The 13,734-nt window shown below is 41.4% G+C and overlaps 1 protein-coding gene across 1 annotated transcript in view; it reads left to right on the top strand.

Annotated features, from left to right (window-relative positions):
• Positions 1-12,486, top strand: part of gpr158b (G protein-coupled receptor 158b) — a 97,060-nt gene extending 84,574 nt beyond the window's left edge. The window contains exons 9-13 of the mRNA XM_026148573.2: positions 402-507; positions 4,160-4,306; positions 5,334-5,577; positions 6,054-6,610; positions 9,728-12,486. Coding sequence (XP_026004358.2) covers positions 402-507; positions 4,160-4,306; positions 5,334-5,577; positions 6,054-6,610; positions 9,728-10,672 — 1,999 coding nt within the window. The 3' untranslated portion in view covers positions 10,673-12,486. The remainder of the gene's footprint in view (positions 1-401; positions 508-4,159; positions 4,307-5,333; positions 5,578-6,053; positions 6,611-9,727) is intronic.
• The last annotated feature ends 1,248 nt before the right edge of the window (positions 12,487-13,734 follow it).

Genomic DNA, 13,734 nt, shown 5'->3' with positions numbered 1-13,734 from the left:
TTAATGCTAATTAACAACCAAGACAAAGTTGACAATTTTTCCCGCTGGCTATAATTGCCTGTCGCCTGTGGATCTCCAGCATGAAGCATCCAAAGCCTTCAAAAGCAGTATTGGCTGCAGAGATCTTTCATATCTGCACAAGTCGCCTTTTAAAAAGAGCCAGCTTCTTTCCAGCAAACAGACGCTTTTATAATTTTCCCTCAGTTGTGCGTTTATCCCTGTGTTTACAGTGCGGGGAATGCCTCGGGTTGTGGTACATTCAATTCTGTTCTCGCTGTCCAGTGAGTGACTAAATGCTGCTTTTTTACGTGTGTCTGAGCGTATTTTACAGATGCGCCGAGCACTCTGGCTGCTGGTGAGTCTGCAGAATTTCTCCCGTTGATGTTTTTTCTATTCTGCAGGTTCTCTCTGGTGCCGGGACTGCACCCAGACTGGATGCTCATGTTGTTCTTTGCTCACACTCACCTGACTGTGTCTGTGACTCTGGCCCTGCTGCTGATACCTAAGGTGAATACTTCATTGTTGTTACTTGCAGATCTCACCAGTTATGAGTTTCATGGGCTTTGTGTTAATGATCAACAAAACATTCAGCAAATAAATACAAATTTTAAAAATATTAATAATAATCTAGGGCTTTAGCACCAAGCTCCTCATTAAAAACATATAAAAAGTGTATTTCACATATTAAATATGCAGTGGGATTTTTACTGACAGAAGAAGGAGTCAGCACATAAGTTAAAATTAGCACTTTTTTAACTTATGTGCTGATCACAGGATTAATTCGAGGTACATTTTCCACGACTATTTTCAGTTAAATCTATTATCCAAATGATTCTATGACAGCGTGAGAGAGAAAGAGCTGCCTGACGCTGGACAGTATGTTTGGCCTCAGGAGCTTTCATAATCTTGTCATTTCACTGGGCCCAGCACAGATTCAAGACAGCCCCATAACACAGCTGAGCCTCCTCGATGTTTTAAAATGGGGCGGATGTTGTTTTATCTCCAAGCTTAATTTGACAGCACAGCTCCTATTGCTTCCCTTGATAAACCACAAACCCTGGTCATGGTGAAACATGGTCTTGGAGACCCCTACTGCAGGAGAACCTACCACAGAGGTGATTTAAGGCAGTCGGGCAGATGTCCGTTTGCAAATGTCCAAAATGTGCAATATGCAGTCAAGAAACTTAATGAAGGTGTACCTGAAATAGAAACACAGGGTGAGTCTGAAGATGGACTAACACTTTTGTAATATGGAGCTTGACTAAGGGAGTAGTTCCCCTCTAATTAAGTGGACCCTTCTTATTCTAGCAAGTCTACCTTTACATATGTGTAGGTGAACATTATTACTAGGGATGGGGATGTAGGGATGGGTACTTGATACTCCCTTCACCCTGGCCAAAAAGGCTAAAATGACCAAAGAAAAAGTGGAAAACAGCTAAAAATGAGAGGTTTTTGGACAAAGTTTGTGTTTTTTCCATTGATTAAGCACTGCTTCCAGCCAAGAGCGATGCCATAAATCCCCTATAGCTGCAGAAAAGGCTAACATTGTTATCTTTTTACAAAAAAACAGCTGAACATGAGAGGTTTTTGGACAAAGTGTGTGTTCTCCATTCTTTAAGCACCGGTTCGAGCACCGGTTCGAGCACCGTTTATGCACCGGCACCGTTTCAAAAGTACCAGTTTGGTACTGGTATCGGATAGAACCAAAACGATACCCATCCCTAATTATTACATTGTAATTTCAAATAAAAGACACATAAAAATTCTATTTAATTACAGTGTAACAACATCCTTAGTGGCAGGTTATGGTGGTTGTGAGCCGAGCCATAAGCCTGTCGACATGGCAACAGATGACCCCTAGTTTCTTTGTGGCGTTTCCACACTAGATTTTGTGTGATGTGAAGCAGTGTTAGTATTTTAGTATTTAGTATTTATTTATTTATTGTCATTGTCAAGAACAATGAAATTGCGCAATCCCAAAAAAAAGAAGAAAATAATAAATACCCCTTAAAACCCAAGTGTACATATTTAAGCCAGTGTGACTCCAATGCAATAAGACAATCTTTAGCAATAATGTTCGTAGAAATTCAGACAAAGACCTGAGAAACATGACAAAATACAACAATGCAACCCATTCAATATTATTGTACTGTGAGATATGATATCAGATATGATAGTTATCTTTTTAAGAAAGAGGGGGGGGGGCAGGAGGGGGAAGAGAATAAAGATATGATGCACCAATGCAGACCAGTTCATTGCTATTAAGAAGTTGGATATGGTTATTGTCCGTGAGAGGGGGGCAGAGCGTTCAGGAGCCTCACAGCCTGTGGATACAGGCTGTGGATGTTACGTCCCATCATATTTTTTTATCAAGCTTCTATCATGCCTGCTCTGGCGGGGCTCTACCCCAGAGGTCAGCTGCTTTATGCTTTGACATTTTTTATTCCTCTCTTTTTTTCCTCCACCAGCAACACTTAAACTTCTTAATAATATTAGCAGTTGGGGTCACAACAATATCAGGCTGCTTTTAGATAGTTCTGTAACCTTTACCTCAGTCATGAACGCCTGGCAGTAAATTCCTTCCTTATCTCTTTAGAAATGTCTTTTCTTTCTCCCGTCCATGCTCACTGTCATGCACATGAAATTTTCCAATTAACGCAGTGTTCACATACATGACATGATGCTAGCACTGGTAATACTAAAAACTACAGACTGCTTGACTGATTTTAGGTCTGAGCTCCTCAGCTGTAACAGTAAATGTGTAAAGGGCATTTTGGAGATTTATCTTCCTTGTTTGTTGTTCTGCAAACCAAAGAGATCAAGAAATTGTACAGCAGATGAATAGACTTTTAACGATCCTCATTTCAGAACATTTTTTGGACAAAGCCAGACCATTCATCCAGTAAAGTCCAACTTTTGTTTTGTATACCGCATGTATTGTGGGACACACAAGAGTAGCTTCAATTGGGAAAACAAAAATCTCTTCAGTGGTCTGTACATTTTTCTCATTATGCTGAGAGCTAGTGCACTTAAATGGGTAAGTGTAAAGACTCTAATATATTCAGTGAGCGCAGAATAGATTTTGAGGCACCCAAATGAACTTGTGCAGTGTACAGCTGAAACATTAGCCGTGCGCAGAATGTGTCGTTTCTTAGCTTGGGTGTAAGTGCGACTTATTTACTGGGAAAGCATTCCAGCGTTACAGAGTGATTTCCACTGTGGCCACTGCTGCATTGTAGCTTGTACACAAAACACTTCATTAATCATCTTAAGTTCCTTTGTTATTAGCAATGGGCAAACACACAGATGTACACAGGCACGTTTGCTACCATTACCTTAAACTCAATCAAACTGCGTTAGCGGTTATTGTAATTTGGCTCAGCGCTCTCACGGGTGTCTTTATGTGCGATCTCTCAAGTCTGATGGAAAACATTTAATTCTCCTGCAGTGTGAGAAATGAAATACACCATCAACACTCTCTGTTCTTTCTTAATTAGGCACCTCAGAAGTGCAAGTGAGTCGAGTACACCGGGATAATTAAGCACAATGGGAGGACGTTAATCTCAAACTGCATCTGTTCTTCAAACTGGGCTAAATATTTGGCCTTTCGCCATCCCTAAATTTGTTATTCAAACAAAGTTAAACAATTTGAGCATGAAAATCAAGGTGCAATCTATCATTTATTTACTGAATCATTGGAATATTGCAGCCCTAACGTGCTTTCTGCAGGAAGGAATCACATATGAGGAGGAGATTACTGCCTGCATACACTGAACCGTATACATTTGAACTGGTTAGGCACAATTTGCACAGTTGCATTAGATTAAAATAATAATCAATAGCAAGATAAAATATACTGCAGTACTTTTGGAGCTATTTATCTTTTTTTATAGTTGTTTTCTTTATTGGGGTTTTTAATCTAAACTTTTGATAGTTTTGCTGTCGACAGATAGAAATTTCAATTATAAAATAACTGACTTCAGTAACAAAATTAAAGTTAAAATTCGAGTAAAAGATCTACTAAATTAGTGCAATATAATGCTCACTAAATGTCTTTAGTGAGCATTATATTGTGGACAACCTCTATAGCCAGCATGTCACATGATAACTTTTTGTTTCACTGATTTCGTTTTATAACCTTGTTCTTGATCTGTTTCAGTTCCTGTACAAAGGGACGCAGGCGAGAGACGATATAGCCACCGAAGCTTACGAGGAGGAGCTAGACATAGGAAGATCTGGCTCCTACCTCAACAACAGCATCACCTCGGCCTGGAGCGAGCACAGTTTGGACCCAGAGGATATACGGGTAAAGCGGCCTTGTTGATCATTGTCAGATATCTCCCCATTAAGTCAGAATGCAACATATATTTTTAATGGGGCACCTTCTGTCTTACTCTTCATGTCTGGTGTTCCACGGTTTAGTCAGAAACCACAGCACATGTGTTAGACCACGCTCACATTACCTTTTGGTTTGTAAATGTCCAATCTTAAGCCTGGTGCATGGCCTGTGAAACTGGGTGAGACCACATTTGGACAAAAAGGTCAAGTTGAGCTAACATAAGTCCAACCTGATTAAACTGGTTAACAACTGCAACCATCATTCTCTGCAACAATAACTGAGAAACTTGGAAGAAAAACATACTAAAGGGTACTTAGCAGAAAACCTAAACAGCCTACTTGTACCCCTTTGAGTACGACTAAACACACATTTGAGGAAACTGTATACACATACTGGAGCTGTCAGTTAAAGGGTAGGGGCTGCCTAAACATACTGTAATTGGATCAGAGTGACATTAAATGGGTCCATAACTTACAAAATGAGCACTATGATGTATTGAAGAAGACTTAAAATGAGCTGCTGAGACTGTAAGTGTATCAATAAAATGTTTAGTGATGTTCAACTGATTAACTTAACAAAATATTTCTCAACATCAAAACAGTCGGACCACAGTTGTCTCCCCATTTGAAATAATGTGGGTTTAAAGAACTTCAGAAATGGCTTCATTTTGTTTAGGTCTGAACACTTTGTCCATCTTTCATAAGCACAGTTTCTTCCAAATATGTACACTTTCCCTTAAGCGATTCCCTTAAGATATTGCCAGTGAAGAGTGAAACAGGCAACATATGGTTGGAAGCCATTACCAGGTGGCCCTGGTTTCTCTTTCAGCAACGTTTCAATGTTTTTGTTTAAAAAGAAGGAGTTTTCTGTCATTGTACACCTGCTCAGGCCCACAAGTTCATTTTTGGCAACCACACAACTATTACCTAACGTCAGAAGTAAGTGAGTGTTGTAATAAATTATGATTTAAGACTTTCTTTTTTTTTAATTTTAGGACGAGTTGAAGAAGTTGTACGCCCAGCTGGAAGTCTACAAATGTAAGAAGATGCTTGCCAACAACCCTCACCTTCAAAAGAAGCGCAACTCCAAAAAGGGTCTGGGTCGCTCGCTGATGAAACGGATAACAGAGATCCCAGAGACTATGCACCTGCACCGGCAGTGCAGTCGTGATGATGGCAGCGAACACGGCAGCAACCGCAGCACCTTGAGGAGAAATCCCTTTGAGCCGAGCCACCACGGTAAGCCCCGGCTGTAGCATGGAAATGAAGAGAGCCAATTAGTCATTTCAAAGGAAAATATTGTGAGAGCCTGCATGCTTTTTTTCCAACTATGCTTTCCTAAACTTAATGTAACGTGTATTATATATAATATTACAAAGCCGGTTGGGTCCTGCTTAAGAAGCTCTATAAATGGGGCTTAAATGGCACTTTATAGTTGATATAAAAGATTGTTTCAGAAAGGTTTGATAACACTGGATTAAAAAGTCATGTTCACGTCCTCAATGTAAATTAAATATGAATTCTTAAACTGGCAAAAGATCAGATTTGCTTATATTTTATTTAAATATAAATGGTCTATTTTTATAATCTTTAATCTCTTTGAAGGCTTAATTAAAAAATATCAAACCTCATCTTCTGCTGTGACCAGAGTTTACAGGTCAAAAGATGAGAAGTTACATTACAAAACAATGGTCTATTGATATGTCCCCCATCAGGAAAACCTCGAGACGACTCCCTGAAGAACAAAGTCATGGGCTTGAAAAAGTCACTCAGCTATGACCACGTCTGCGACCAGGATGAAGAAGGCGCAAGCCAGAGTGGCTCAGCTGCGGGAGACAAAACGACTCCTGTTGGGACTGTAGGGGAAGGATCTCTTTTGGGCTCTCTCATTGGCCGTAAACATGCCAAGAAGCAGCTGGAACCAGCTTCGACTCCACCGAGGCTGGAACCAGCCGTGTCCACCGAATCCGTGCCGCTCTTCTGGAAATCAGCCAGCGCTCACAACCTGACACACGAGAAGAAGCCTGTGCACCTGCGCACTTCCATTATGCAGAAATCCCTGAGCGTGATTGCGAGTGCCAAGGAGAAGGTGCCGGGACTCACTAACAAGACTCAGAGCGTCGAGGATGCCAGTAAGAAGTGCGTGAAGGGACTGGAAGGGAGGACGCTATCAGAGGTGGATGAGACACCTGAGCATTACCCCAAGATGCCAGTCAGCCAATCGGTGGAGTACTCCAAGACACCTTTGAAGATGGGCATAATGAAGCAACAGGTTCTTTTTTACATAATTACATTCTTAATAGAAACTGATTCAGCTTTAATGTGTAGCTCTTGTGCTTAAATGTCGATTAGCTCACTGACAGAAACTTATTCAGGTTTAATTTTATTAACTGATTAATTGTTTAAGTCATTTATCAAGAAAAGTACCTAATATTTCTATGCGTCCTTGAATATAAAGGTTTTATGTTTTTTAATAATAACAATAAGAATAACATTATTATCAGTTGCATACATGAATGAAAATACCATGTCTGCCTGGGGGACCCTTTGCTAAGACTAAAGCTACAGTATATCTCAGTGGTTTTCCTCATGATTGTTAATGAGGTGGGACATTTATCAAGCAGGCTACTCTGGGCACGAGATGCAAAGAGTGGATTACTGGAATCGGACTGTGCCTGGAGACCAGGACTTTGGTAAATTGACTGCTAAAAGACTGACACTGCTGGATTCTTTAAGCATCTGGCCAGATGTACTTTTTTATTGTGCAGTAGCAGTAGAGATAAGCAAAGACAGGAGGACAGAGAGGAGTGAATGGCACGCAGCAGACACGGACTACACTAGCAGTCATTTGAAGTCATGTTTTGAGGATTCCTGTAAAATAGTCCAGGGCTTAAAATGATCTCAAACGATACCTAAAAACAATTTTCCTTGCAAGATCAAGTCCAGTAGTGCTGGGCCAAGTGCAGGGTCAGAGTTTATAAAAATGTTTGCTGGTCATGGGGTTTCCTTTTGTACAGTCCCCCCCTTAAAAAACCGCCTCTTGGGTCAATCAGACGGCACAGATGGCACACATAGATGAATGGCAAGGTAGGGAAAGAAGTAGGTCAGAGACTGCTGGTTGTTTTGCACACTTCCACATTCAGGGCAGAGAGCTGTCAACACATTCAGGACATTCTTATAGTGTGTGTCACAAGTGTATTTTTCTTTTTACATCTTTTAAATTGCGTCAAATTCAAACGTCAGGGACGCCAGTAAGAAGTGCGTGAAGGGAAGTGTCTGTCCCTGTTGTACAGGCACCACAGGGCTGCCACCCCACATCACAAAACCAAAAGACTTCTCCTAAAGAACTTCTACCGGGTTGAGAAACACTACAGACTCAGGTGGTACGTATATCTGCAGAGTCTGTTATGTAAGTGTTAGGAACTCGATCCTATAAAATATTGATTATATCAGCACCAAGTTACAGGAAGCCAGCACTTACCACAAAGCATTTAACAAATTAGGATGTCTGGTGGTCCACGCTGAACACAGGAAGCCCCCCCGCCCACCCTGCCCCCCAAGAGGGAAGCTGGAGTGGTGTATAATATTACAAATACGACATGTGGGGAGCACATGAGCATTATGAAACAGCTTCCATGCTCCCCATAAAGTGATTAGAACTTGCATTACATTTTTCCTATATTGCTTTTGGCTGGACAAGCAAATGAAGCACCTTGGACATTTGAGCATTTATCGTTATTATTATCATTTTGTTGCATTTAATAGAGCAGTGCAGTTTCCATTCTGAAAGATTGTATCCCTGAGGATGGCTATGAGGTAACAGTCATTGATTGACAATCAATGATTGTACCTGCTCAGAACCTGGCTGTGTAGAACAGGCACGTTGCAGGTTGCTGCCATAGAGTGGATATAAAGGGTGGATATAGCTGCTGGGTCTGAAAAGTGAAGCCAGTGCAAAAATGCCATAAACTGCATTCTTTCTAATGGCCAAGAGGCAAAAACTCATCTGTTTGCAAGAAGACATCTTGTTGTAAAAGCTTGTTAAGTGATGACATATCAACCTTACCAACAGCTGATTTAAATGGCTAAATTAGCTCCTCAACATGTCTTGAAGTTCTCCAGAGGCCTGGTAATGAACTAATCATTTGATTCAGGTGTGGCGACCCAGGGTGAGATCTAAAACCTGCAGGACACCGGCTCTAACGTTCCCTACCCCTGTTTTAGCCTAACAATAGCTCTGTAGCAGGCCAACAGGTAGCATATCTTTATGGCAACGCTCAAATGTTGCAGATATTTATTTTTCTGTCATAGTTTGCTTCCAAAGTTTTAGCAAATTTGAACATTTTAGTTTTTTAGAAATAGCTAATATATCAGCTTTTTAATGGAAACTAGCTAGCTAGCTTTCTGCTAACTTCTAATGCTGCTAAATCTTCTAAATCCTCTTTTTCATGGATGCCTAGACATACACAAACAAAAGAATTTGGACAGTTTTTAACTCTCAGTTGTGTCTCAGTGTTTGTTTAAATTTGGGAACAGAAGGCTCTTTGGACCTGGAAATAGCTAATGATTTCTGAGTTAACAAGCAGACAGGAAGTCTAAGGGAAAATGGCCTTCATCTCTCTTTCACTGTGACTTACATTTTTAAATTCAGTGTCAAGGTACAGTTACTGCTTGATGTTCTCTTTCAAATGTATTAATTCAGCCTTTGACAAGTAACAAGCATATGTGGGTGCAGACACACCTCTAACCTGTCTGATCCAATGTAAAACACCAGTGGGCAACACTGAAAACACCCACCTTGAGGCTTCAAAGCAGGACTGGAAAAAAAAAAGTCTACATTTTTACTTATGCCCAAACAACAAAAATAAGGTACTGCAGTCATGTGATATAGGAACCAAATATAAATGTCCACCTATCTTCGTTTAAAACTTGTTTTTTATGGTTGAAGTTCAAATTAGGTTTGCAGTGGGAGGTTTGAAAATGCATTAATCTGAATGAATGTCCTGACAGATATCCAAACAAACATGCATGTATGTGTATGTGTGCACCTCCACCCACACAGAGTGGAGCAGGCAGAAGTCGCTCAAGAGGAAACACTGGTAACAGAGAGCAGCTTTTGACCAAAATATGAGGACCACTCAACAAAACAGTCTTGAACTCAGCCCTGCACTCACTGGAGGGCCAGGCAATACACCCACCAGGTTTAAAGTAGATGAGATGATGATGGTACAGAACAGCCAGACAGACATAAAGCGATTTCTCTGATCATTGGTAGGGACAATCAACCAGTTAACCCCAAAATTCTTACATTAAGAAAGTGTTTGCTCGAGCCCCTTGTAGTATTAACTGATTTGGCATTCATTTTGATTTTTACTCCTTTCTCCAACAGGTGAGTGGGAGCCAGCCATCAATTTGCTCTGAGACGGGGAGGAACCTTTACGATGTGTCCGAGGTTTGTTCCTGGGAAATGGAAGAACCACAGACTCCCTCAGAAGCAAAAACCCAGAAGCACGTTTCCATCGCTCCTGGAGAAACCACCTCGGGCCGGAGAGGCAGCAGCAGCAGCTCTGGAGTCACCAAAGGTGGTCGGTCCCAGCAGAGGCAGAAGACGGGCCAGTCTCCTTCCAACAGACGCCGCGCCAAAGATAAAGGAGGAGAAAAGGAGGAAGGAAGGGAAACACGGAAATCTCGGGCACCCAGGTCACCTCTTCCTCTCAAGCCGGATGTGTGTCCCTGGGAATTCGATGAGCAACCCATGCTGAAAGGAGATTCGGATTCCATTTCTCCAGACAGAATCAGGCGTAAGAAGAGTGTCACGCCTACTGATGGGAAACCCAAAGGGCTTCACTCAGACCACTCCAAGTCCACAGGCAGCCTTTTACAGCCCCCGTCTCTGATGGTCGAAATCTGCCCATGGGACTACACCGGCCCACCTTCACCTAAGCAGGAGAAGACCTGCAACAGCCCCACTTCACACAAGAAGAAACGGAAAGGCTCCAGCTCATCCAACCACAAAGCTGAGAAGGAGAAAGGGAGGGAGAAGAGTAGAGAAAGGCGGAGCTCCTCCAGCAAGCCTCCGTCGGAGAGGAGAAGGGTCAGCCAGTCTTCAGAATGCGGCGGGCCGGTTTCTGAGCGGCGGAGGAGCTCAACAAGAGACCCAGAGGTGATGGAGGTCAGGAGGGCGGAGGTTTTCTCCCGGGAGACCGAGCTCACGCACGGCAGCTTGGCTCAGACTAGAAAATCATCAGAGAAGAAGAAAGACGGCTCTTTGAGCACTAGTTATAAACCCGGGGCGAAAATGGTTGACGTTTGCCCCTGGGACTTTCAGGCGTGATGACTGCCGGGGGACGAATGAACGTACTTTTTTCATATCCAGATGACAGATATTGCATTTCATGAGAAGGGTTTCCTGTGGGTCACCTTAATGAGAAGTATGTTGTGAGGAAAGGAACATCTACTCTGCTGCCTATTGATGCAATCCAGACATAATTAATTGCTACACAGCAACCATCTTGTTCTTATATGCAGTAATGCAACCTTAAAAACACTTTAAATGATTTTTTTGGTTTGTTTTTTACACTTTTGCTTGCACATTTGTCAAAGTTACATATTCTGTATGTTTTTTCACACTGAGTCCATTTTGAAAAAAAAAAAGAATACCCGTATTTACGAGCAGAGCAGACAATCGTTCACCACAAAGCACCGTCGACTCTTAACCTGGGCTCGCCGTCGGTCTCACGTGTTATGCCGACGATGTTCTACGTTACGCACCGAGCCAGTGGAGACTTACTTATATCAGATCAGCAGCAGGGAGAAAAGACCTAAGGAAAAAATAAACAGAAAATGAGATCTGAGAAGCAAGACCAAAGCCCCAGACACAGCTGCGATGCCTTATCTTTAGGCCAAATGCATAATTCATGTCGCCAAGATGATCTGTTAGATTAGAGAAACGTGGGAATAACAGAGGATTGTACCGCAGCCAAATGAGACAAGCTGTGTGTTTTAGTAAAAGCTTTCCATATACAGTATATGTTTTTTTCTAAAAAAAAGCCGTCGCATGTGGCATACTGTCGAGCATCCAGTAGCTAAATGTTTATGGGTCAGCGTGTTCTCAAATAAGACAGTGGAGCCTTCGATGTCGTGCCTATGGTATTCGTCTCCTTACATGATGCTTTCGAAGTGATGTGCACTGTGTTTCAAATGGTCGCAGTTACAGTTGAGGAGTACTAAAATATCCATCAGGCTCTCCTGTCTGCTGATATTTGTTTACTGTTGTATTCTTTCCCAGGATGCCCCGCCCCCTTTTTTTAAAACCAATAAAAAAAAGACTCTTGGATCAGAGGCTGTAGTATCTACACATCCACTGAAACTGTGACGAGATCCTCCAAGAACCAGGACCAAGACTAGAGTGGATGATGTGAATAATGCATTCCCCTCACCACCCCATCACTTAGTTGCCCATTTACCATCTGCTTGAATGCACCTTCCCTTAAATCTTTGCACATTTTCTATTTCTAAAGCTACAACGATGCATGACCAGAACGTTTTTTTTCTTTGCCACTTTCTCACTGACAGAATATGAGTCATTTACCATTACAGCATCGTGTCCAGAAATGACAATAACAACAACAACAACAACAGCCAGCCTTTCTGTCCTGTAATCAGCCACCCACCATTGGCACCTAGAAGCAGTACGGTCACACAAAATAGTCAGTTCAGCTTCATGAGGGTTGTGTGTGCATGACTGTGAAAATTTAGGGAACGAGATGCACCAGAATTCACCTTTGCATTTCTTATGAAAGCATGTGGGGTTTGTTTCAAATCTGTATTTATCTAGCATCGTAGGGAAGAATTCCCTGTGTGAGGTCTGGCTCTATAAAATAAAAATATTTTTAAAAAAAGAAGCTTGATAAACAAACATGACCCACAACTCCGACTTTCACATTTCTGTCAGATGTTTTGAGGGAGCTTGAAACGGAACGTTACCTACGTGTATTTAATGCTCGTTATACTGTCTAGTGTTGCTCCAAAGTTGCAAGCTGTCGTAGCATCCACCTGGGATTATTTATATTGTACATTCCATATTGTGTTGCATGTACATACAGTAAATATTCTGTTATCAGCTCTGAATTAAATGTTTCTATGAAATCCAGGCTCTCCCTGACTATTGTTTTTTACTCTGATTTGAATGTTTGAAGATTTTTTACTATTCAAAATGTAAACAAAAACCAAACAAAATCACACATAATTGCTCATCTTTACTCATTAAAAGTAGTGTTTTCAATTTAAATTTAAAAAAGAATCAGCATTCCTTTCTTTTCAAAACACCTTGTGTTTGCCACTTTTTAGTTCTAAATTTAGCCTCCTGTAAATCCTATCCTAATCCCACTCAACACTGCCACCCTGTGGAGAGATATAATACTTATTTTGCCCATCAGTTGAAATAAGAATGCATGTAGCAATCATGTATAAAACTGCCAAAAAAGACACAAAGTTTAACACACAAAGAGAGAATGGCTTAGCAGGCAGTGGCCACAGACCGCTGAGCTCTCCTTGTTCTCTCTGATTTATGTGACTTTCTGTTATGCTGTGACAATCCCTGCTCCCTGTGAAAGTTCCCTGAAAAGCCTTCAGTTGATCCAAAATGCTGGAGTGAGAGTCCTGACAGGGACTAGAAAGAGAGAGCATGTTTCTCACATATTAGCTTTTTTCATTGGCTCGCTGTTAAATCCAGAATCTAATTTTAAATCTTTCTCCTGAAATAAAAGGTCTGTAATAATCAGGTCCTATCTTATCTTAAACACCTCTTAGACCACCACAATAGAGCAGTTTTCTAAACTGCAGGTTTACTTGTTGTTCCTAGAGTATTTAAAAGTAGAATGGGAGGGAGAGCCTTCAGCTTTCAGGCCCCTCTTCTGTGGAACCAGCTTCCAGTTTGGATTCAGGAGACAGACACTCACTCTACTTTTAAGATCAGGCTTAAAACTTTGCTTTTTGACAAAGCTTATAGTCAGAACCGGATCAGGGGACCCTGAATCCTCCCTTAGTTATGCAGCAATATTCCTTGACTGCTGGTGGCTTCCCATAAATGTTTCTCCTTCTCTCACCTCTTTTTACTCACTATGAGTTTACACACCACTCTACATTTAATAATTAGTTATTATTAATCTCTGACTCTCTTCTACAGAGTTTCGATGTCCTCTCTTCTTTCCATCACTCTCAGCCGGTCGCAGCAGATGGCTGCCCCTCCCTGAGCCTGGTTCTGCAGGAAGTTTCTTCTTCTTAAAAAAAAAAACAGTTTAAGGAATGTTAAAACTGTAGAGTCTCACAAAATAAAGCTCCACCAGTCGATTGTTGTGATTTGGTGCTATGTAAATAAAACAGAATTTAATTTAA

Source organism: Astatotilapia calliptera, chromosome 18 (assembly GCF_964374335.1).
Source record: "Astatotilapia calliptera chromosome 18, fAstCal68.1, whole genome shotgun sequence".
NCBI lineage: Eukaryota > Metazoa > Chordata > Actinopteri > Cichliformes > Cichlidae > Astatotilapia > Astatotilapia calliptera.
Note: the sequence above shows the minus strand (reverse complement) of the source record. Positions and strands in the feature narration are given on the sequence as shown.